The 20,718-nt window shown below is 37.7% G+C and overlaps 8 protein-coding genes across 9 annotated transcripts in view; 3 read left to right on the top strand and 5 right to left on the bottom strand.

Moving 5' to 3' along the window:
• Nucleotides 1-21: 21 nt before the first annotated feature.
• On the bottom strand, nucleotides 22-3,785 carry LOC100634474 (dihydrolipoyllysine-residue acetyltransferase component of pyruvate dehydrogenase complex, mitochondrial-like). Its single transcript, XM_003384787.3, has 12 exons — nucleotides 3,572-3,785; nucleotides 3,241-3,526; nucleotides 3,097-3,198; nucleotides 2,996-3,044; nucleotides 2,600-2,823; nucleotides 1,576-1,827; nucleotides 1,380-1,520; nucleotides 1,223-1,308; nucleotides 890-1,103; nucleotides 535-690; nucleotides 375-439; nucleotides 22-328 (listed from the first exon to the last, which is right to left on the bottom strand). The coding sequence occupies exons 1-12, from the start codon at nucleotides 3,727-3,729 to the stop codon at nucleotides 199-201; spliced, it is 1,863 nt and encodes a 620-aa protein (XP_003384835.1). The 5' UTR covers nucleotides 3,730-3,785; the 3' UTR covers nucleotides 22-198.
• Nucleotides 3,786-3,820: 35 nt separating this feature from the next.
• LOC100634351 (uncharacterized protein PB18E9.04c-like) lies at nucleotides 3,821-7,266 on the top strand. Its single transcript, XM_003384786.3, has 10 exons — nucleotides 3,821-3,951; nucleotides 3,994-4,077; nucleotides 4,119-4,191; nucleotides 4,250-4,282; nucleotides 4,328-4,615; nucleotides 4,852-5,239; nucleotides 5,290-5,476; nucleotides 5,709-5,895; nucleotides 6,783-6,925; nucleotides 7,063-7,266. The coding sequence occupies exons 1-10, from the start codon at nucleotides 3,871-3,873 to the stop codon at nucleotides 7,159-7,161; spliced, it is 1,563 nt and encodes a 520-aa protein (XP_003384834.1). The 5' UTR covers nucleotides 3,821-3,870; the 3' UTR covers nucleotides 7,162-7,266.
• A 197-nt stretch (nucleotides 7,267-7,463) lies between these two features.
• LOC100634225 (replication factor C subunit 1-like) lies at nucleotides 7,464-12,381 on the bottom strand. Its single transcript, XM_019993991.1, has 23 exons — nucleotides 12,314-12,381; nucleotides 12,163-12,262; nucleotides 12,090-12,114; nucleotides 11,988-12,041; nucleotides 11,896-11,943; nucleotides 11,633-11,837; nucleotides 11,217-11,564; nucleotides 11,060-11,167; nucleotides 10,827-11,006; nucleotides 10,314-10,638; nucleotides 10,115-10,267; nucleotides 9,963-10,045; nucleotides 9,740-9,857; nucleotides 9,592-9,668; nucleotides 9,354-9,491; nucleotides 9,180-9,275; nucleotides 9,021-9,113; nucleotides 8,805-8,974; nucleotides 8,627-8,741; nucleotides 8,439-8,581; nucleotides 8,311-8,392; nucleotides 8,123-8,257; nucleotides 7,464-7,954 (listed from the first exon to the last, which is right to left on the bottom strand). Exons 1-23 carry the CDS (start codon nucleotides 12,353-12,355, stop codon nucleotides 7,688-7,690), a joined length of 3,105 nt encoding a protein of 1,034 aa, XP_019849550.1. The 5' UTR covers nucleotides 12,356-12,381; the 3' UTR covers nucleotides 7,464-7,687.
• A 91-nt stretch (nucleotides 12,382-12,472) lies between these two features.
• On the bottom strand, nucleotides 12,473-13,599 carry LOC100634097 (hemK methyltransferase family member 2-like). Its single transcript, XM_003384784.2, has 7 exons — nucleotides 13,433-13,599; nucleotides 13,290-13,376; nucleotides 13,148-13,241; nucleotides 12,956-13,039; nucleotides 12,835-12,888; nucleotides 12,651-12,738; nucleotides 12,473-12,604 (listed from the first exon to the last, which is right to left on the bottom strand). The coding sequence occupies exons 1-7, from the start codon at nucleotides 13,558-13,560 to the stop codon at nucleotides 12,474-12,476; spliced, it is 666 nt and encodes a 221-aa protein (XP_003384832.1). The 5' UTR covers nucleotides 13,561-13,599; the 3' UTR covers nucleotide 12,473.
• A 17-nt stretch (nucleotides 13,600-13,616) lies between these two features.
• LOC105311948 (programmed cell death protein 2-like) lies at nucleotides 13,617-15,040 on the top strand. Its single transcript, XM_011404195.2, has 5 exons — nucleotides 13,617-13,715; nucleotides 13,764-13,927; nucleotides 14,000-14,137; nucleotides 14,192-14,584; nucleotides 14,643-15,040. The coding sequence occupies exons 1-5, from the start codon at nucleotides 13,617-13,619 to the stop codon at nucleotides 14,938-14,940; spliced, it is 1,092 nt and encodes a 363-aa protein (XP_011402497.1). The 3' UTR covers nucleotides 14,941-15,040.
• LOC109580615 (uncharacterized) lies at nucleotides 15,021-17,187 on the bottom strand. 2 transcript variants are annotated; one of them, XM_019993989.1, is made up of 9 exons: nucleotides 17,045-17,187; nucleotides 16,963-16,997; nucleotides 16,813-16,906; nucleotides 16,661-16,733; nucleotides 16,486-16,594; nucleotides 16,117-16,234; nucleotides 15,986-16,072; nucleotides 15,729-15,893; nucleotides 15,021-15,683 (listed from the first exon to the last, which is right to left on the bottom strand). In XM_019993989.1, exons 1-9 carry the CDS (start codon nucleotides 17,114-17,116, stop codon nucleotides 15,156-15,158), a joined length of 1,281 nt encoding a protein of 426 aa, XP_019849548.1. In that variant the 5' UTR covers nucleotides 17,117-17,187; the 3' UTR covers nucleotides 15,021-15,155. The 2 variants fall into 2 exon arrangements, with proteins under 2 accessions (XP_019849548.1, XP_019849549.1); XM_019993990.1 differs by having other exon boundaries at nucleotides 16,963-16,994.
• Nucleotides 17,188-17,484: 297 nt separating this feature from the next.
• Nucleotides 17,485-19,679, top strand: LOC105311947 (exosome complex component MTR3-like). Its single transcript, XM_019993988.1, has 6 exons — nucleotides 17,485-18,592; nucleotides 18,667-18,843; nucleotides 18,891-18,956; nucleotides 19,007-19,063; nucleotides 19,109-19,255; nucleotides 19,317-19,679. Exons 1-6 carry the CDS (start codon nucleotides 18,491-18,493, stop codon nucleotides 19,569-19,571), a joined length of 804 nt encoding a protein of 267 aa, XP_019849547.1. The 5' UTR covers nucleotides 17,485-18,490; the 3' UTR covers nucleotides 19,572-19,679.
• Nucleotides 19,663-20,718, bottom strand: part of LOC109580608 (spore coat protein SP96-like) — a 4,379-nt gene continuing 3,323 nt past the window's right edge. The window contains exon 6 of the mRNA XM_019993976.1: nucleotides 19,663-20,380. Within this exon, the coding sequence (XP_019849535.1) occupies nucleotides 19,663-20,380 (718 nt within the window). The remainder of the gene's footprint in view (nucleotides 20,381-20,718) is intronic.

The following is a 20,718-nucleotide window of genomic DNA, read 5'->3' as shown; positions in this document are numbered from 1 at the left end:
CTGAACACTATAAAAAGACTATGTTTTAACAATAGCTATTAGCTTTATATTTCATCTATTATAATAGCTAAACAGAATTTAAATGTACATGTACATGACACATAAAGCTAATCCCTATACACATAAATATTCACTAGGTAGCTAAAACACAATTAAAACTATTTTACACGTTACAACATATGCATTTTGCGCTTTGTTCTATAACAGCATCTTGAAAGGTTTCTCAATGTAAGACTTGAAGACTGAGAGCCATTGAGCCCCAACTGCTCCATCCACCACTCTATGGTCGCAACTCATCGTCACACTCATCACCGAGGCAACCTTGTAACTATAGCAACAGTCACGTGACATGAATAAAAGGGGCGTGCCCTTACTTTTTATTGTCGTCTTCGTCAACTATGACTCTTTTCTGTGTTGCTCCAACAGCAAGAATACAAGACTAATGAGATAATAATTATAGGAGCATACCCTTTTATAAGATAGGGGCATTGTGGCTCTAATTATACAGTAATTATAGGGGCATCCCCTCAATACCTGTGGTGGATTGATGACAGCTGAGAAGTTACGTATCCCGTACATCCCAAGGTTAGATATGGTGAAGGTACCTCCTTGGAACTCATGAGGCTGTAGCCGACCGCTCCTGGCCCTCTCCGATAGGTCCCTCATTTCAGTACTGATGGTTTTTAAACCCTAATCAATAATTTTTGAATTATAGTGTAGCTAGATATGGTGTAGTGAATGGAGGGTTTGCTCAAAAATTGGACCAAAGATCCAGTACTATTATAATAGTACCTAGCAGTATCATATGAAACATGCTAATAACAGCTTTCTTCATTATTTCTCTTAACTCTAGTTCTCTCCATCTTTCCCTTCCTCTCTTTTCTCTTACTTTATTCTCTGCTCCAGTGATTATTGGTGTGATTAGTCCTCCCTCTGTACTAACAGCAACACTCACATCAGCGCTGTTGTACTGTCTGATGTAGGACTCCATCCAGGAGGAGTTGACTTGAGGTACTTCCATCAGAGCCAGTCCCGAGGCCTTGACTAAGAAATCAGTCACTGATAGTTTGATATCTCCACTGGAATTAACTCCTGATCTTAACCTGTGCCATTGAATAAAATAAAAATTGTTAGTAAAATCATAAGTATTTGTCATTTATTAGTTACAATTATGAATACATGTAAAACTATTGATAATTATTACATGTACATGCATAAGTACCTCAATAGGTCGTCCATAGTGATATCAATGCTTAGGTAATAGTGAGGTATGTTCCTTTTCGACTCCATTAGTCTTGTAGCTATCGTCTGTTTTCAAATTATCATGAACAACCAAACAAAATTATAAAGGTCAGGCCTGCAAATTTTTTTGCTCTTACTTTGCGCATTCCAGACAACTGTATGTCTTCATAGGAGGCTCCAGGAGTGGGCGTGGTCACTGATGCAGGAACTACAGTTGGTGTACCTTGAAGAACATCCCTTGCAACAATACGACCACCAGGACCAGTACCGGATACAGACTATTGGATAAAGTGTGGCCAAATAAATAAATAATAATAATAATAACCACAATACCTGAAGGTTTATGCTTTTTTCTGAAGCTAGTTTCTTGGCGTAAGGGCTAGCAATGATCCTACCAACAGGAGAGGAGGCTGAAGGAGGAGGAGGTTTTACACCTGATGGAGGCGATTGGATGGGACTAGTAGTTTGTGTGGGCGTGGCAGTAGGTGGAGCTTGCATGGGTGGAGCTGGGGATGACGTTTGAGAAGGAGAATAATCTTTAAAGGCAGCAACATCAGATTCATCTTCAACAATAATTGCTAGTAACTAAAGGGAGAGATACAATGTCACAGTTTACACAAGTACACGAGTGTTGACCATATTATCATCCAACCCACAATAGCTTGAACAAAAAGCAGAGTATTAAAAGAGCTGTACTGAATGTCACTCTGGTATTGTTATTAACTGGTGGTACAGATTGTGTATCATCCAACCCACAAGAGCTTGAACAAAAAGCAGAGCATAAAAGAGCTGCACTGAATGTCACTCTGGTATTGTCATTAACTGGTGGTACAGATTGTGTATCATCCAACCCTCATCCAACCCACAAGAGCTTGAACAAAAAGCAGAGTATAAAAGAGCTGTACTGAATGTCACTCTGGTATTGTCATTAACTGGTGGTACAGATTGTGTATCATCCAACCCTCATCCAACCCACAAGAGCTTGAACAAAAAGCAGAGTATAAAAGAGCTGTACTGAATGTCACTCTGGTATTGTCATTAACTGGTGGTACAGATTGTGTATCATCCAACCCACAAGAGCTTGAACAAAAAGCAGAGCATAAAAGAGCTGCACTGAATGTCACTCTGGTATTGTCATTAACTGGTAGTACAGATTGTGATTACCAATTTTTGGAAGGGTTCATTATTATGAATGAACCCTGCAGAGTAACCAACATTATCAGCTAAACAGTAATGTACACTGTACAACAATGTGTAACAAATACATGTACATGTAGCTTTAAAATAATAGAAATTGGGCACATTTTAATAGTTAAAAATAATAGAAATTGGGGACATTTTAATAAAGTATTCTTACCTTCCCCAGTGGCAGGTCTTTGCTTCCAGCTGGTACTATAATTTTAGCGAGATATCCTTCACCAGGCGTCTCCATATCCATTGTAGCCTTATCAGTCTCAACTTGAGCTATGATGTCTCCCTCTTCTAACTTCTCTCCTTCTTCTTTCTCCCACTTTACAATAGTTCCTTGATCCATTGTGGGAGAGAGAGCTGGTAATACTACTTCAGTGTGGGATGGAAGATCTGGAATAATACATGTAGATACAATAATAATTACAAGCACTGGCAAAATAAATTATGATGTACATGTGTATAAAAATTGAACAATGTCCATTAAAAATTTTGCACAATGCCCATTTGAAAAAAATTAAGGTAAAATTTTGATGGATAATATGTACAAAATTTAATAAAATACCTAGAGGAACGCCTCCAGCCCCTCCTTCGCTAACTGGCTCACTTGCTGCCTAATAATAATTTAAAAGGTTATTTTTATTAATAAAATTTTAAGATTCATACTGGGGCTGGTGTTGTTGGAGTAGGCGTGGTTTGTGATTCGCTTGGAGCATAATCTTTAAAAGCTTCAATGTCGCTCTCTTCCTCCACAATAATAGCAAGCAACTAAACAAAAAAATAAATAAATAAATAAGAACTTTCTCCTACCTTCCCCAGTGGCAGGTCTTTGCTTCCAGCTGGTACTATTATTCTAGCGAGATATCCTTCACCAGGTGTCTCCATATCCATTGTAGCCTTATCAGTCTCAACTTGAGCTATGATGTCTCCCTCTTCTAACTTATCACCTACTTCTTTCTCCCACTTTACAATGGTCCCTTGGTCCATTGTGGGAGAAAGAGCTGGTAAAACCACTTCAGTGTGGGATGGAAGGTTAGACGAGAGAGAGCGTACAAACACAGAGGAGTTCAGGGTAGTTTTATAAGTCAGGGTTGATCTATAACGTCACATTGATATAATTTTCTATTATTTTAAATCTCACGTTATTCTTTGGCTATTTCTGGCTATATTGGCTCTTCTTAAAGTCCCTAGGCTCCTCCTACTCGTTCCAAGGACCCCTCTCCTCGTGGAGGAGGATGAAGGACGGAGCCATGACCTGCTGCAACTCCAAGAAGTCCTTCCTAATCTGGAGAGCATCATTTTTCTGTGTCAGTGTATTTTTCCTTCAAGCACCACCCACCAAATACTACGGATATCTCCGTTAAGAGCACCGGTTCATTTTCAAAACTCTTCGGGTTATGAGGACCGTGTTATCTCCGTGTACTCTTACCCCTCAAAAAGATGGCCACGGAGGCAGCAACTGGACAGCCTGCAAATGTTCAGGCATATCTTGGGAAGCACAAGATACAGACTCTATTTGAAGTAAGGAATCCTTTCATTTATCATTGCCCACAATCTCTGCAGGACCTCACTTCCCTCCTAGTCAAGGATTTGCCAGATAATCCAATTGATTTCCTGATACAAAAACTACAAGCTAAAAAGAAGAAGGTACATAATACATGCATTTTTGATATTTATTATATTTTTAGGTGACAAGTGCAACCGGGCGTACTTCCTCTAGCAAATCTATTGACACCACTGGAGCAGCTTCACCAAAAACAGGTAACGTATTTTATTTTCAATGAATATATACATATAATTTAATTTATTTTAATTTTAGAAAGAAGCAAGCCACCAACTAAACCGGCAACTGGTTTGTCATCATTAATTATTAAATAATGTGTCTCTCATCTTCCAGGTAAACCAGCAGCAGGAGCTAGTAAACTACCCTCACGACCAATCACTGCTCCTTCTAAAACTACAGCCTCCAAGCCAGCTTCCAGTGGCCCAGCATCCTCCAAATCAGCTACGAGCGTTTCAAAACCTTCAGCTGGTTCTAAGACCACTGCTGGGTCTAAGACAGCCCCTCCTAGTGGCAGTTTAAAGAAGCCGACAGGAGGAGCAGGTGGTGCCAGTAAACCAGCTACTGGTACTGGACCGCCTGGTAAGACAACAACAGCTGCTAAGACATCAGCTGGAGCAGGAGGTATGACTTAAAACACTGAATATAATAATAATCATTGTAAATGAACAAGTACATGTACATATGATTCTTATTGTTATTTGTTACATGAACTGATTACTAATGAATTACGTAAATGAAAAGTGAAACTATTTTAATTTCTAATTGTCAGTTCCAATGCCTAGAACTGATGCATATGCATGTACATTATTATTATTATTATTATTATTATTATTATTATTATTATTTATTATTCATAGGTACGCCCAAGAGGCCAGTCAGTTCTTCCAGTAAATCCAGTACTAGTGGTACATCAGCTAAAGGCACTAGCACTCCGACTGGTAAAACTGCCTCTAAACTACAAAAACCAGCAACAACCAGGACCCCTCCAACCAACAGGAAACCTGTAGCGAAACCGGTTGCCAAGGTAACGGAAGCCCCACCCCCTGAGTCCACTCCCAAGGACGATGAATCTGAGAAGGTCATGGTGAGTGATGGAGGAGGAGGAGGAGATGATGAAGATATACCGGTAATAACTACTGTCCCTGCTACTGGGGAGGACGAGAGTGAGGAAGAGGGAGAGGAGGGCGGCCATTTTGAAAGCAAGAATGACTTGAATGTCGATGATTTGATTTCAAAGATTAAAAAGTAAGCGAGTATCCGTAGTTACCGTAACCATGAGAACACCAATCCTATAGGTCAAAACAGCCCAAGAATTGTAAGGCTCATTTGGTAGTTCCAATTAAAGCCCACCCATCGTCGTCTGAGGGTTACATTAGTGAAAGTGATGGCGATGAGGACGAGCTGGAGGTGGTTGAGAATGCAGCAGAACTTGAGGAGGAGGGAGTCATTTTAACTGGAGATGCTAAGAAGCTGTCATTAAAAGTGAGTTTTTGATTCCCTTGTGGCAGAACGGCTTTAAGCGTTCATTCAATAAAATCTCTGTGGTTCAACGATGGAGTAGTGATCTATGAAGATTATTAATTACATTTTGTATAACTTTTTCCTCACAAGCAAACAAAGCCAACAGTTATTTCTGAAACTTTTATCCTAATATAATGATATATATTTTAAAATTCCTTATCTATTGTTTTTATTCTGTTTTGTATCTATTCAGATGCCTGAGGTGGGCCCTTCTGTTGATCTACAAGTATTAATCTGTGCTCGTTGCTCTAAAATCATCTCACAAGGCGAAGATTATTCGACGATAAGTTCGTCTAAACTTACCTCCATTGACGAGTTTGAGAGTGCCTCACAAGTTGGCGGAACTTCTACCAATTCGCAGTGGGGGAGTGAGGAATCTGGTAAGAGGGTACAGCTCTAGTAAACTGGGAAATTAATAATAAGATTGTGGTACTGTGTACGTGTACATTGTTCTTATTGTGTATTCTCAATGGAAGTCTGTAGGCTTCTATTCCTTCCTATCTTTAATGCATGTGGTCGGTTTCCCACAAAGCATGCTAAGTGAGCTAAACAGCATGAGCTTCATGAGCTGACAAGCACTACAATACAGTACATGGCATTTGGAGCAACTTTAAAAATTCATAAAAATTCAAATTTGATCGGAATCAGGTCAAACTTTTTGTGCAATATAAGAACATGTATGTGTATCAGAAAAAATTATAAAAATGGTGAATTATCTCCTAGTCATTTTTGGCAAAATTTGGCCGATGACCCTGTACTATAGTACAGGGACTTTGACCAGATTTTGGAGCAATTTTAAAAATTCATAAAAAATCCAAACTTGATCGGAATCAGCTCAAACTTGCTACATAATATAAGAACATGTATATGCATCAGGAAATGTAATAAAAATGAAGAATTCTCTCCTAGTCATTTTTGGTGGAATTTAGCCGATGACCCTGTACTATAGTACAGGGACTTTGGCCTGATTTTGGAGCAACTTTAAAAATTCATAAAAAATCCAAACTTGATCGGAATCAGCTCAAACTTGATACACAACATCAGAACATGTATATGCATCAGGAAATGTAATAAAAATGGAGAATTCTCTCCTAGTCATTTTTGGTGAAATTTAGCCGATGACCCTGTACTATAGTACAGGGACTTTGGCCCGGTTTTAATAACCACTCACGGTGAGTGTGAGTGTGAATTTGATTAGAATCAGCTCTAAGTTAGATCAGCAGTCTTGGTTATGTGATTCTTTTACTGTCTCTCCTCTCTCCATTAGGAGGTGCTCCTGTTACCCTGAAACAGAAATGGGCAATGTCTAAGCCAATAGTAGCCGACACATCAAGTGAAGTGACGTCAACAACACAGGACACTTGGAAAGGGGTGGAGCCAATACCCCGCCCTGATGTAACCAGTGAAGAGGTGAGATCCTTTAGTATACGTACATGCTCATTATGGAAAATTTGTAATTTTCTTTATGAAAATTTTGAGATGCTCTAGCTCTTTATGGAGACTTTTATTTGACAATTTTGCATTAAATTTCCCCCTTCTCCCCATAGGAGAGTGAGTTAAAATTACCAGACCCGGTTGATTATGAGAAACCGTTGGGAGACACGACTGAAGAAGAGCCAACAAGTCTCATAAATTTTGAAGATTAGAGAGAGGAGGAGAGACATAAAGACGGTGTACTATTTCGTTTGTCGTTATTGATTGATTTATTGATTTTAGTAGTTGACTGTAGTAAAATAATCATTTTAAATCATTATTAATTTGCATTCTTTGATTACAATTAATTAATTAAACTAATTAATAAAGACTACAGTGACATTTAGCTGGCACCATTACGTATAAAATTAATGAGCGGTTAACACCTAGTCTGGCCACACCCCTTCCTAGACTAGGTTAACAACCCACTATGATTTTCTGATGCATATACGTGTACATGTTCTTGTGTTGTATATCAAGTTTGAGCTGATCTTCAAAAGCAGTACATGTGATGTGACATATGTACTTTTGAGTCCATGTAGTAGCAGTACAAATATTACAAATAAACTAATACTGGTAATAATAATAATAATAATAATAATAATAATAATAATAATAATAATAATAATAATAATAATAAAGAGAGCGAGTGAAGTACAAAGATAAAGAGATAAACTGCCTCTAATAAATTCATACAAATCACTTCTGTTTTTTCTTGTTACTACTTATTTTCCTCCTCTTACTGCTGCTAGCAGTGGATGATCTTTTATCAGTTTTAACAGCTTTGACACCCAATGACGACAAGTCCCCTTCATCTCCACTGCTGCTGGCAGCCTCTTCTCCCTCTCTCTCCTCCTCCTCCTCCTCTTCCAGTGAAGCTCTTCCTCTCTTCGTACGAACAGTCATGACACTGTATGGCAGTTTGATGTCTTCCTTATTGTACAGTCTTGTCAATGTTGCTTTTACCTGATAAAATTTGAGCTAATTTTGATAGAATTTCTACATGTAAAGTAAACCAATTTATGCCAAAAAACAGTCTCCTATCAATAATTTAGGAAAAATTAATACTCAATTTTTCTTAAATATGTCTTACATAGTACTATACATATAGATGCACCTTGTCATATACATTACCTTTGGGTCAATGGTAGATAATGCTGAGGCTCTTCCTGAGTAACTATTCAACTCTATCACATCTTCCCAGTCCTCTCTCGTTAAATCATAATCTTTCAGTGTCTCTACAACTCTTGAGGGACCTTCCTTGTCACCCTAACGATCACATGACAATCACTGACTATTACAGTATGTTATAATAGACCCACGTTGTTTTGAAGAGGAGCAGTAAGTGCAGCACTCAATAGCGGAGAGTAATCAAGAAGGAATTCTGTCTTATTGCAGGAACAACTGAAAAAGACTCACAACCTTTCCTCCCTTTTCTTTTCCCACTTACTTCAACGTGGAATGACTAACCAGCTGCTGCAATATTCTATCGGTTTTCGAAGTCTTTGAATAGTTACCCAACCACTGAGGGAACTCTGGTAGGCTCATACCACCACGCATGTACTCGCCAGGTAAGATACTGGAGAATATCGCCTACATTACATTACAATCACATGATATTCAGAAGATGGGCTGTACTTGTGTAGGGAGGAGCTGCCAGCCTTGATCTGAGCGGACTATTCTTGACACAAGATCACCTTGAGCTATGGAATCAGCAGCTGAACTAACCTTCTCTAATAACTGGATCTTTGAACTGGAGGGGGAGAGGGAGAGAGAGAAGGTAAACTGTGAATGTACATACAACGTTATGTCTTACAGTGTAGCAGTCCCAGTATTGTTAACCGGCTTGACTTGAAGATAATTCTCTTGTACAAAAAGTGGCATTAAAGAATAATCGGTAAAAAATAAATCAGATTTCTCCCTCAGCGATAGCTCCCTCTGCCCGTCAAAAGGTTGGAAGACCTTTCGAACCACGTCAAAGGGGCTCTGGGGTTATTCTAATTAAAGCACAGCCAGAGAATGAATGCCAAACCTTCCTAATGGAGGTCTTTCCTTCTCCTCCTCCGAGAGACTCTTTAGTGATACTAGTAGTGCCAGCAGCTAACATCGACAGACTATGTAATACCTACACATGTATACATGTAAATTTTTGTACGTGTACATTTAAAATTTCCTTATTGCCACTACTGACCTGCCTAATATCATAATTGCAAGATATTATGATCTCATTCAGTGCTTCCGGCTTTATCTTTATGCCTTCCTTGAAAGCCACAGACATCATCGGACCCTGTAAAGGTTAACCAATATCACCAGAACACTCGGGATTAGTTTTAAAATAAGGAGAGAGGGCGAGACTTATTATTACTTTAATCTGTTCGAGTTTCGGTTTATAAAATCTCAAATCAAAGCAATAATTTGCTAGAGATCTCATTTTCGCTTGACTACGATCGTTACAGATGCAAATGATAGGGACACGGGATGTCTTAATCAACTGTATCAACTCCTAAAATAATAACACAAAAAAAAAACAAAAAATACATACGGAGTGATAGATTAGTGTACAGTCTACAATATTTCATTCTCAAACATTCATACTCTCATACCATTACTCCTCCCCTGTCTTCATTACCAGCCATACCATCAACTTCATCCATTATAAGGACATGGTGTCTCTGAGAACCTACACCACACAATAATAACAAGAGAATGTACATGTACATGTGTATAATTATCGGCAGGTGCTTCTCTTACCGCCAGTAATGTAAGAGTCCATTGAGTGAGAGGACAGTGAGTCGGTTACAAACTGTTGCAGTGACTTCCTGCTCCTAGTGGCACTTGCATTTAGCTCAGTGAATGTGTAATCTAATTCCTAAGGAAGAGAAGGAGTAGGTGTACCATTAATGCGTATATGAAAGTAATAATAAAGGAGAGATGGAGTGAGTAAAGTGGAGGTACATAAATGTATTTCTCTTACTTTACAAACAAGTACAGCTGTGGTAGTCTTCCCTATTCCAGGTGGGCCGGATAATAGAGCTGCTTTATGAAACACACCTTCTCCTATGTGAACACATAAGGACAGCACCATCAAATGATTGAATATAGAGTTATTGATTGTATGTCCCTTACCAGTTAGTTTCCTAGTGCTTGCCGACACTCCATGATACTTGTGCCAAACTTTCAGCCACTCTAAGAGTTTGTTAGCATTGCTCTTTCCACCTTGCTGTCCAATGATACCCTTGACACTAGCTGGGGCGTATTTATCAACCCACAATAACGTTGCTAAGAGAGACAGTTAAATAAAGGTGACATCATTAAATTGACTTACAGGGTCCTTTCGGTTTTGCAGATTTCGTTGAAGTGGGTGTGGTTGGATAAAATGATGAAGTAGGAATAGAGCTTAGATCAGTGGGTGTGGTTGGGGTTGTGGGTGTGGTTAATGTTGAAGTAGGTGTCATAACTGAATAACATGGTCTTTTAGTGGCAGGAGGGGGTGTGGTCACGGGTATGGGTTCATTAGAGCTACCCTTCCTTTTACGAGACTTTACACCTGTGTTTGTGGGCGTGGTGACCACACCCTTTCTCTCAGGACGAGTCCTTATAAGCTCTAAGAAACCATCTTCATCAATCTCGCAAACGTTCAAAGATTTAGCCTATAAAATTAGACAAAATATATTTAAAATGTACTAAATGAAGAATTCTCTCAAATTCATTTTTGGTTCAGTACTTATACTTAGGTACCACTGCAAGGTACTTGTACTTTACTTAAGAGTACTTTTAAATGTACTTCGTCCCATCCCTGGCATGTACATGTACATGCATTAATAGAAATTGTCTGCACCTGTGATAGTTTACTGACTCCCGCCCCCTCACCAACCACCAGGTAATTAGTCTTCTTGCTCAAACTAGTTGTAACACGACCACCATAACTCTTAACTATGTCAGCTGCTTCCTCCCTCTCCATTGACTCTCCCACGCCAGTGAACACAAACGTAAGACCATACAAGCAATTAGGGGCGCCCTAAGAGAGTGAGGGAAAAGGAAAAATAACAATAAAACTGTCTCCATCCTAACTTGTGGTATTTCCTTAGATCCAGGTGCTTTAGGCCCGCCTCTGTTCATGTACTCACGATAGCTGTCGTACCTTTTAGCGGCTGGAGTCTTTAAAGCAGTCTCAGCCTCCTATCAATCATAAATACACACAGTATAGAATTTATACTAAAGTCCTTACAGTAACAGGCTTGACAGATTTTGCAGGTGGTGTACTCGATTTCTGCCTTTTCGCTGGCTCACTTGATGCAGTAGGTTTTACATCTGAAACTGGTTTACTATCTTGTTTGACAGGCTTCGATTCCTGTTTGACTTGTTTAGGTTCCTGTTTGACTTTTTTAGGCTCCTGTTTGACTTTTTTAGGCTCCTGTTTGATTGTTTTAGGTTCCTGTTTGACTGATTCACATGATGAAGTAAGATCAATATGTGCCGGAGGAGGGAGAGGGGGTGATTCTGAGACGTGTCCTTTATCAGTCGACAAATCCTTTTGATCTTTATCACGTAACAACTTAAGCTTTTGAGCAGGTGGCTATAAAAGAGAGAGGGGGGGAGAGAGAAGAGGGTAATAAGTAATAACATCAAAATAAAATGACTTACTTCTTCTTCAATATCAATATATTGTATTTTTCTCTTTCCTTTTGCTGGTTTTTCAGCTGCTATATCTTGTGGGCGTGTCTCTTTAGGCTCTTCTTTTTTTGTACTTTTCTTATTGCTAGTGGGTGTGGCTACAGGAGCAGAACCAAAGAATTCCTCAGCTGATGAAATCTCTTTCCTATTCTTCGTCTTAATGGGTGTGGCTTTACTATACATGTACGTACACAATAAGAATATGAAAGGGTTAAATTCAAAAGGGTTAATACTTAGGTTTTTTTAAATGGCCATGTTTTTCTTTCAAAGGTGTAATCCTCCTATTACAAAAATATAATAATTATTATATAAATAATGAACTCACGTAGATCTCCTTAGCTCTACCTCTTTTGCAGCAGGAGGTGTGGTCTTGACACGCCTACATGATACAGTGAATTAAAAACAAATTGATAAATTTGTTACAAACTTTGTCTCCTTTTTTTCCTCGTCGTCTATTAGTGTATTAATAGAAATGAATTATATAATGATTGTTATCATACCAGAATCACTTAAAATACGGGGACGAGGCTTCTTCCTTTTATCTCCAGTTCTCCTTCTCTTTACGCTCTTAAAATCGTCTTCATCTTCCTTAATGGCGGCCTGTTTGTTGCCAAACTATAAAGTAATATAAACTTAGCACATATGTTTTACTTTCTCTTTAATTTTTGCTTTAAAGAATCCTCTGATGTCCATCTTATAATAACTCCTCACGTGTGTACCCGCCAATGGCGCCAAAACTAATAATAACTTCGGCCACACCCTCTCAATGCAAAATGAGCCACGCCCTTAATAACTGCAATTTGTAACTGATTCATTTTAAATCATCTTTGCTTAATTTTTTTTTTATAAATTTTAAAACTGTTAGTAGCTCATTTCTTGCTCTTCTCGTTAAGACTTTACTAGCAATCAAACCTTTGGCAGCCATTAACTGACATATCTCACCTACACATAAAAATATATAAAATAAAGCTAATAAATTGCAGCCTACCAGGCCTATTCTCTTCCACAGTCAACAGATAAAAAACACCTCCATCGCTAAGGAATGAATCCACTTGAGGCAATAACAAATCTATTACCTTCACAAGTTCAAATTACAAATACAAATGATAATAATAATAATAATAATAATAATAATAATAATAATAATAATCATCATCATCATTTCAACTTACTTCTCTCCCATGCATTCCTCCAGCCCAAGAAGCAGACAGACCAGTACCCCCAACCTGTTTGACGGGTTACATAATTACCGTACATACAGTACCTCAATGCTTTGATGCATTTAGTCCTTACTTCATCAGATGGAGTGGGCACATATGGAGGATTGAACAGGAGTACATCAACAGTACCTCTCATTCTTGAGCTAAGAGAATCTAACTGCGACAGATAAATTTGAACAAAAATTAATAATAAACAAAAATTTTGAGTGATGCTATATCATAATATTAATAATAATAATAATAATAATAATAATAAAATTTTTACCATATTGTCACAGATGCAGTCATAGTTTTGAATGGAATGATGACAAAGTGATTGCTGTGTGCATTGGGAAGCTTTCTCATTAATATCAATGCCACTATATTAATAATAATAATAATTAATAATAATAATAAATGTGACATACATGTAGTGAGATTTTCCGCCTAAGATTGAGGCAAGAAATGTTAAAATTATACCCGATCCAGAACCAACTTCAACACAAATCAAAGGACTAAAAATTATATGCAAAATTATTGACCCTCCAAGATCAATTCAGTTTATGCATACTTAATTTGCTTCAAAAAATCCTGTTCCTGTTCCAAAGCATCAAGGAATAGGAATGAGTCCTCTGATGGCTCATACACACTATCATAGCATTTCAAATGAGAATAATCTGGAGTTGGAATGCAGGTCATGAAATTGGATACAGGATACTCCAGTAAAACACCGTGTACTTTAACCACGTGCTCACATGGCGACCCCTCATAGTCCTTTGCTTTTAGCTGTTTCTGATGGTCACTGTTCTTCTCCTTCGCTTTCACCGTTTGAAAACAAATTAGGAGGTTTTCCAGTGAGATACATTGCAATTAACGACTTTATTTTTAACTAAAAATATTAGGATTTCTTTCCAGAAGTAGTCCTCTCTGTTCCTCCATCTTGTTCCAGCTGCAATGGATTCATGCTCCACCTACTTCAGGCCTACTGTCCACTAGAAGGCTCCCCATATCACAGACTACTTCACATTTTTTGTTGCAGTCAGCCATCTTGTTGGTCACACAAAAGGTTAAACTAATTAATTCCGCGGGTGGTAACCTAACATCCAATTATTACATTTAATTTTGCTTTTCTGCCTAGTGGGTGGTTAGTCTTACGGTCTCAAAAGAGGGACACCCCCTCACAACTTGAGGCGGGAGAAGGCCCACCTGTAAATACTAGCATTGGCTATGAATGGTGTGATGACGCTCATGATTGGGGAACTGAAACTAATGAAGAGTAAGAGAAAGTAGCGAAAAGGTTTGTTATTCAGTACCTCCTTATACTTCATAGGCTATTACATGGTACCTTACCATTATCCAGTGATATATCAACAGTCACTGATTCATTTGATCAATTAAACATTAGTGGAGCTGATCAAATCAATACAGTATCAGTAAATACTACTACTAATCCATACTATCATAGCAATGGTGATTCTTTGTGTTACCCATCGTATTACATAAGTGTATTACCAGTCAGTGAACTTATCATCAATGAAGTGTCATCGAGTGATAGTAGAGAGATAGAGCTAATGGAAGCTTATTATAAAGAGAATCCACAATGGCAAGAAGAAAGGGGAGAAGGAGGAGGAGGAGGAGAGGGGTATGAGAGGGTCACTGATGTTCACAGAAGGTTCTTAAAATTTAAGGAAGAGATGACAAAATGCCCACAGCAATTAGTCAGGTACGTATACTGAATATTTTTGCTGGAGTTATTTTCTATGCATGTACTATTACAATAGGTATCAGCGTGGTGGTCAGCCCCTGTCATTACAAGACATTAACGAGATTCCTTCATGCAATCACTGTGGTGGCCCACTTGTATTTGAGCTGCAACTACTGCCACAGATCATATACTTGCTTCAGGAGGATCTGAAATTTCAGGACCACGTACAAGGGGCCTTGAGACTACCAGTGGTGGAATATGGTACTGTCCTTGTGTTTACTTGTAGCAGTAGCTGCTGGAAGGAAGGAAAGAATGGATTCCAAACTGAATGTACTGTCATACAGCAAGTGGATGAAGAGCATATGCACTACTGATGACTATCAGAAACTTCTGTTGTTGTTATTATTATTATTGAAGTTTTATTTTATGATTATAAATCAGAAAAACTGATAAATCAATGTTGATAAATGATAATCAATAAACTGAATATACACAGAAGATTCATTCAATGAGATAATATATAATCACGAGAATCACAAAAACAACACTAAGTGACAAACACAGGCAGTGTAAAGAACAATTTATTCACTCAATGGTGATAATGATTGTAATGATGATTGTAACAATGCCCATGGTTTCTGTAACCGGCAGAATATCCTTGAGCAGGCGGAATGAAGTGTGGTTGATAGCCTGGATAGTGAAAGGGTCCATTATTATGACAGGCAAAAGGAGGAGGAGGAGGAGGAGGAAGGATGAAAGGAGGACAATGACTTTTCTTTGCATAAGTAGAAGGCTGGCCCTTGTTAGGACGACTCTTGTTAGTAGCTTTTTGATTTGTTACAAGACCATGAGAAGTTTTACTGATTATTCCACGACTATCCTTATCTTTAAGAGTATCTTTAGCACTAGCAGTTTTAGTTTTATTATTAAGTCCATTACTATCCTTAGCTTCATTATCCATTCCAAGACTACCCTTAGCTTCATTATCCATTCCAAGACTACCCTTAGCTCCATTATCCATTCCAAGACTATCCTTAGCTTCATTATCCATTCCAAGACTATCCTTTGTTGACTGAAGAGAAGTGCTCTCAACACCATCTTTATGATCAGTACTAGGCTGTACAGTGACAGTAATATTGGTACTTGGACAAGACGTACATACCTTAGGTAATACGGCCTTTTGGCTAATAGTAAGTGGGTGTGGTACCGATACAGTTTTATTGACAGGAGCACTCGTAGTTGTATCACGCCTCGACGGTCTAACATGTGCAATTGCTTTCTTCTTATCTTTTAACATGTTACATAAATTAGACTTTGATTCCAATTTCTAAAATAATAATTGTAATTGTTATAACCATAATAATTACTATTAAAACCACACCCACATAACTCCGCCCATCATTAATTAACTTGCCACACCTTTCTGTACTGCTGTAGTACATGACGCTTTATTTCGTGAGGCGATAAAGGACCATATGGTTCTCCCTCGTCAGTTCTTAAAAATACCTAAAACAACTAAAGTACTAAGTTGGTTTCTGCTAGGGGACTACCTCGTGATACTCAGTTTCATATAGTTCGTGTGGGTCACCTTTCTCCACCTTTATCTCAAGGACACAATTCGGTGCACTAGAGGTATTATAACGAGACTTAACAGTGATGAAATTTATCCTAAAAATAAAAAAATAATATCTAGTACATGTATCAGAAAAATTTTTTAAAATTGGGAAATCTCTACTTTTCATTTTTGACAAAATTTAGCCATTTTAGCACTATACTTAAATCCTGTGGGAAACCCTGCATACTATTCTACCACAATTACCAGGAGGTTTCTATCTAACGTTCACTACATGGCAGTATAGTTTTAGAAATGCTAGGCTGACAGAATTAGTCACGTAGTTATAATTATGGACATAAAGTACCTGTAATGAGATGGCGAAATAAAAGGGTGGAATCTCTTCATAGTGTCATCAATGAGGAGACGAATATTATCCTCCTCTTTCCTGTTTATCTTTTCACCATATATCCTACCTGAGAGAAGGAGAGAGAGAGAGAAAGAGAGTTGACATGTTATAATAATTAATTTTAACGCATTACCATTTGATCTACAGCCAAAGCATAGAATCCCACCTGATCCATTTAAAAAAGAGCAGACAATTCGAGAAGTGATCTAAAATACAAATTATCTTTTTAAAAACTGGCCATAAGATTGCATGTTTCTGTGAGTGCTAGCATGAATTGATCCTAACCTTTGCAAACTCTACTATATCCTCAGGTATCGTTCTTATTAACGTGTGCCATTTGTCTGACTGATAATCCATTCGATCAAATTCATACAATACTCTGTAATCAAATGAAACAAGACATTATAATTATAATAATGTATATTTTTAATTTACAAAACACGTGACAGTCCCCGCTTCTGTTTTTTCTTCTAGAGGAAGATACGGGTAATTAATGGCGAGTTGAGCATCTACTAACCTTGCTTCCTTCTTCATTGTTCTCTTCTGTAAGTTCTTTCCTGCTTCTTTTGCCTACTCTTGTCAAAGGCATGATCTAATCTTTGAGTTTGAAATTTAAACTTTCAAAACTTACAGTGATCACGTGATCATAGATCTATTAACTTAAAATAATTAATAACAAACCTTAATTTTTACTACTTGAAATTAATTTAAATGTTATTTTATTTTATTTATTTATTGAAATTAATTTAAATTCTATTTTTATTTCTTTGAACTTATTATTTTTATTATTTTATTAACTTATTTTCACTTATTATTTTTAACTTATTGATTTTTATTTTCATTTCTTTTATTTCTTTGAAATTTTAAATAAAAAAAGAAAAAAAATTGGCGTGTGTGTATGTGTGTATGAGGCTCTGTATGTATAATGTTACTATTTAAGTACATGTAAAGGCTCTGTATGTATATTACTATTAAGTATGAGGCTTCATGTATGTATACACAATTGCATGATAAGCTCTACAGATCTATACAGTACCAATGGCACCCCCCCCCCACAGACTACCAGTACTCATAGCGTGCACTCTATGAGTAATGGTAGCCAATGGAAGAGTGTCACCAGCACTGTACAAACCTGTAATGTAGTCTGAAGCTGTGTGTGCATTATAATGTAAGCTCTGTATGCATACTAATTAAACTATATTAGACACAGTGTATTGTACTTACATGTAATTGCATGCCACTGAAGCCAGCCACGGCTTATAACCTATCTAAAGAACTTACAAGAAAGTCTACAAATGCGGTTTCGGGGATTCGAACCCGGACCTTCTTGCCTCAAGGTCTGGGCCCATCCCCTCAACCACTAGGCTACCCGGACCGCCGGGCAACAGCACGTGATTTTTCCACCTACACATACTAACGGGCACTACAATACTGCATTATACACTGTGTAAATGCGTTATAGCCATGTACTGCTAATCTAATGAAACTTTTGACACTTACAGCTTCTTACCACTTCTTTGTAACTTATGCTAGAAACTTGAAAAGGCCTGGTAAGCTTAGTTGGTTGCTCTTTCAAAAAAGCTGTTACGATTTTAAAGGATTAAAGCACAAAAGCCTCGCTCTAACGACTGTAGAAGGTTCTCAAAAGGTTTCTCTGGTTTACATCCACATTGTTTAGAATTAAAACCAACACACTGCCCCTAGTTTAACGTTTGATGATTTTAAAGCTCGTTTTAAAGCCTAACTTCTTACTGTACAGGGTCCCCGGATGTCAGATGAACGAGATAACACGGCTCCAACTCCAAAAACCAACCAGAGTCCTTTAAAGTTCTGTAGAATAGAGCCTAGCGAATCTTTGGTGGAAATAATCGAGAAAGAAAGAAAACCAAACTGTGAAACTCAGAAACTGACTGTAAGTCTCTGTTAATTAATTATAAAGCCACGCCTTCCAACGTGGAAGAATATGGCTGGAGCTGGAAGTGGAAGAAGAAACAGGTATCTTGCTCCAGAAGCAACCAGGAATCCTTTGTTATGTTTAAAGGAAAAGAAAGAAGATAACTCAATAGTTAGATAACCATGAAATCATTTGAAATTGCTTCCCCCTTTTTCTGTCTCTTTTATTCTCTCCCTTTCTTTCAGCTCAGATCTAATCAGTTACGTCAAGATGGAAGGTCATGTACAGATATCCGTCCAGTTTCAATTCAATCTGGCATTGTAAGCCACGTGACTAGCTCCGCCTACATTGAGCTTGGCGATACTAAAGTGCTTTGTTCTATACTTGGTCCGAGACACACACAAAAAGATTTTAACTTAGAGGTAAGAGGGGCGGAATTTTGAAGAGATTAACCAATAAATTTTTGTAGGGTCAAGTCTTATGTCAAGTAAAATTTGCTCCTTTTTCTTGTCATTTTCAAAAACCGTCACAGCAGGTGGGTGATCCTAATAATTTATCATTAATTACACTTTGATATTATTAAAGGAAGAGAAATTTATGTCCTCGATCATAAGCGAAGCAATTGTTGGAGCCATTAGGACCGTACGTTGTTGTTGTTGTTTATTGTGTATGTTTGTTGTTTTGTAGGAAACGTTTCCAAAACTTGAAACACTGGTTAACATAGTCGTACTTGAGAATGATGGCAGCATGCTCACAGCGGCCATTTTGTGTGCATCTATTGCCTTGGCAACAAGTGGTATTGAAATGAAGGATCTTCCTACAGCATGCACTGTGGCAAGTAACTGAATAATAATAGCAATAGTAATAATAATATTCCTACCCTAATAACTTCTAGTCTTACAGTGATAAAGCTAGCAACATTTACTATGACCCAACAATTGCCGAAGAATATAGTACTGCTAATGAGAACAAAGATGTCATCGGATATAAATCTGTTGTATATCTGCCATTGTTAAGGGAAATAAGTGGAGTTTATCAAGTGGGTGTGGCAGAGTCTCATTCGGTTTCCTCCCAGTTGTTGGAGGCCTGTATTGAAGGAGGTCTAAGATATCACGAAAGAGTAAGACAATATTTGAAGGATTTAGCATAATCAAAAATACTATTTTTTGTAAATACAAACATTAACAATACTTGGTTTTAATAATAATCAATACTGTTATTAGTTTTTTAATGTGCTGACATTACAAGTCGACTTCAATTTTCTCTACGTAGTGTTTGCCTCGTACACTAAGATACCGTTGAAAACGAATGCTACCAAACTCCGACATCATCAATTCATCATCATCAATAAAACCTTTATCTCCATCATGCATGATATCTTCTTCCTTTAAGCTTGCATCTTTTGTAGAGCCATTAGCCACATCAGAGCTTGTGTCATTGCATAAATTTGGCGGATTAATTTCATCATGAGATGGTTCATGTGGAATTAAATTAAACTTATCATTTAACGATGAAGTTCGGTTGTACTTGGCAGCGGCTGTAGTTACTGCAGTGGAAGGTGGTTTCTTTGATCTCCAGCGGCGGAATAGTGATACATAGTTACTTCTGACATCACTGTTTAATAGGACAAAGAAGAGAAATATAAAGAAGCCTTGGAATGTATTGAAGAAAGCAAAGAAGAACTGAATCATGAATGAGACGTTAGGCTCAGTAATGAACGTGAAGACAGCAAACAGCCACGTGAGACCAAAGAGTATCAAGATACCAAAATAAGATATCAGCATTTTGATTGCTTCATATTTGGTGAGTGCAGGCTTGCCCATTCTTTTGTTCTTGTCAATTGTGTAAAGGAAAATGGCACGAATGATGAGGATGTACATTACCACATTAAAGATAAATATGAGAAGAATTGGTAGTAGAAATGCAACAAGGAATGGTATCAATTCACCAATGAAGCAACTATGCAACAAAAAGAGGAATTAAGAAAAATGCAAGTAATTTGTACTATTATGTAGTGCTTACAATTTCCTTCCACTATGTACATGTATGTACACATCTTGATTAAGTGCCAATGTTATAACAATTGGGAGAATAGGCAAGGCTGCATGTTAATATAAAACAAATTAAATCATAAGTTAACACTGGTAATTCTCTTACTCCAGCATGCAATTGAGACAGCAAGAAGATATTTCCATGTCACATTCATAAATACAATGACCAGTTTCTGAAACATCAGCAAAGCCTCAGCTCCCATCCACATCCAAGATACAAGAGTAAAGTAATGAATGAGAACACCA

Source organism: Amphimedon queenslandica, unplaced genomic scaffold (assembly GCF_000090795.2).
Source record: "Amphimedon queenslandica unplaced genomic scaffold, v1.1 AMPQUscaffold_13484, whole genome shotgun sequence".
In the NCBI taxonomy this organism is placed as follows: Eukaryota; Metazoa; Porifera; class Demospongiae; order Haplosclerida; family Niphatidae; genus Amphimedon; species Amphimedon queenslandica.
Note: the sequence above shows the minus strand (reverse complement) of the source record. Positions and strands in the feature narration are given on the sequence as shown.

Bases quoted from the DNA above. Each gene is read 5' to 3' on its own strand.
- LOC100634351 (XM_003384786.3), top strand. From the start codon at position 3,871: ATGGCCACGGAGGCAGCAACTGGACAGCCTGCAAATGTTCAGGCATAT. The intron at 4,078-4,118 runs GTACATAATACA...TTATATTTTTAG, and splicing joins TACAAGCTAAAAAGAAGAAG to GTGACAAGTGCAACCGGGCG. The intron at 5,896-6,782 runs GTAAGAGGGTAC...TCTCTCCATTAG, and splicing joins GTGGGGGAGTGAGGAATCTG to GAGGTGCTCCTGTTACCCTG.
- LOC100634225 (XM_019993991.1), bottom strand. From the start codon at position 12,355: ATGGACATCAGAGGATTCTTTAAAGCAAAAATTAAAGAGAAA. The intron at 11,838-11,895 runs GTATTAACCCTT...GTACATGTATAG, and splicing joins GGCCATTTAAAAAAACCTAA to TAAAGCCACACCCATTAAGA. The intron at 11,565-11,632 runs GTAAGTCATTTT...TCTCTTTTATAG, and splicing joins ATATTGATATTGAAGAAGAA to CCACCTGCTCAAAAGCTTAA.
- LOC109580615 (XM_019993989.1), bottom strand. From the start codon at position 17,116: ATGCCTTTGACAAGAGTAGGCAAAAGAAGCAGGAAAGAACTTACAGAA. The intron at 16,595-16,660 runs GTAATGCGTTAA...TCCTTCTCTCAG, and splicing joins CTTTGGCTGTAGATCAAATG to GTAGGATATATGGTGAAAAG. The intron at 15,684-15,728 runs GTATGTACGTCT...GTCACTGTACAG, and splicing joins AAAAGGCCGTATTACCTAAG to CCTAGTACTGATCATAAAGA.
- LOC105311948 (XM_011404195.2), top strand. From the start codon at position 13,617: ATGGCGACCCCTCATAGTCCTTTGCTTTTAGCTGTTTCTGATGGTCAC. The intron at 13,716-13,763 runs GTGAGATACATT...TAAAAATATTAG, and splicing joins ACAAATTAGGAGGTTTTCCA to GATTTCTTTCCAGAAGTAGT. The intron at 14,138-14,191 runs GTAAGAGAAAGT...TATACTTCATAG, and splicing joins GGAACTGAAACTAATGAAGA to GCTATTACATGGTACCTTAC.
- LOC100634474 (XM_003384787.3), bottom strand. From the start codon at position 3,729: ATGATGCTCTCCAGATTAGGAAGGACTTCTTGGAGTTGCAGCAGGTCA. The intron at 1,828-2,599 runs GTAAGAATACTT...CTCTCCCTTTAG, and splicing joins AAGACCTGCCACTGGGGAAG to TTACTAGCAATTATTGTTGA. The intron at 329-374 runs GTAAGGGCACGC...CTGTTGCTATAG, and splicing joins GACGAAGACGACAATAAAAA to TTACAAGGTTGCCTCGGTGA.
- LOC100634097 (XM_003384784.2), bottom strand. From the start codon at position 13,560: ATGACCTGCATTCCAACTCCAGATTATTCTCATTTGAAATGCTATGAT. The intron at 13,040-13,147 runs GTAAAAATTTTA...TATCTGTCGCAG, and splicing joins ACTGCATCTGTGACAATATG to TTAGATTCTCTTAGCTCAAG. The intron at 12,605-12,650 runs GTAGGCTGCAAT...TTTTATGTGTAG, and splicing joins TGTGGAAGAGAATAGGCCTG to GTGAGATATGTCAGTTAATG.
- LOC105311947 (XM_019993988.1), top strand. From the start codon at position 18,491: ATGGCTGGAGCTGGAAGTGGAAGAAGAAACAGGTATCTTGCTCCAGAA. The intron at 18,844-18,890 runs GTAAGAGGGGCG...AAATTTTTGTAG, and splicing joins AAAAAGATTTTAACTTAGAG to GGTCAAGTCTTATGTCAAGT. The intron at 18,957-19,006 runs GTGGGTGATCCT...ATATTATTAAAG, and splicing joins TTCAAAAACCGTCACAGCAG to GAAGAGAAATTTATGTCCTC.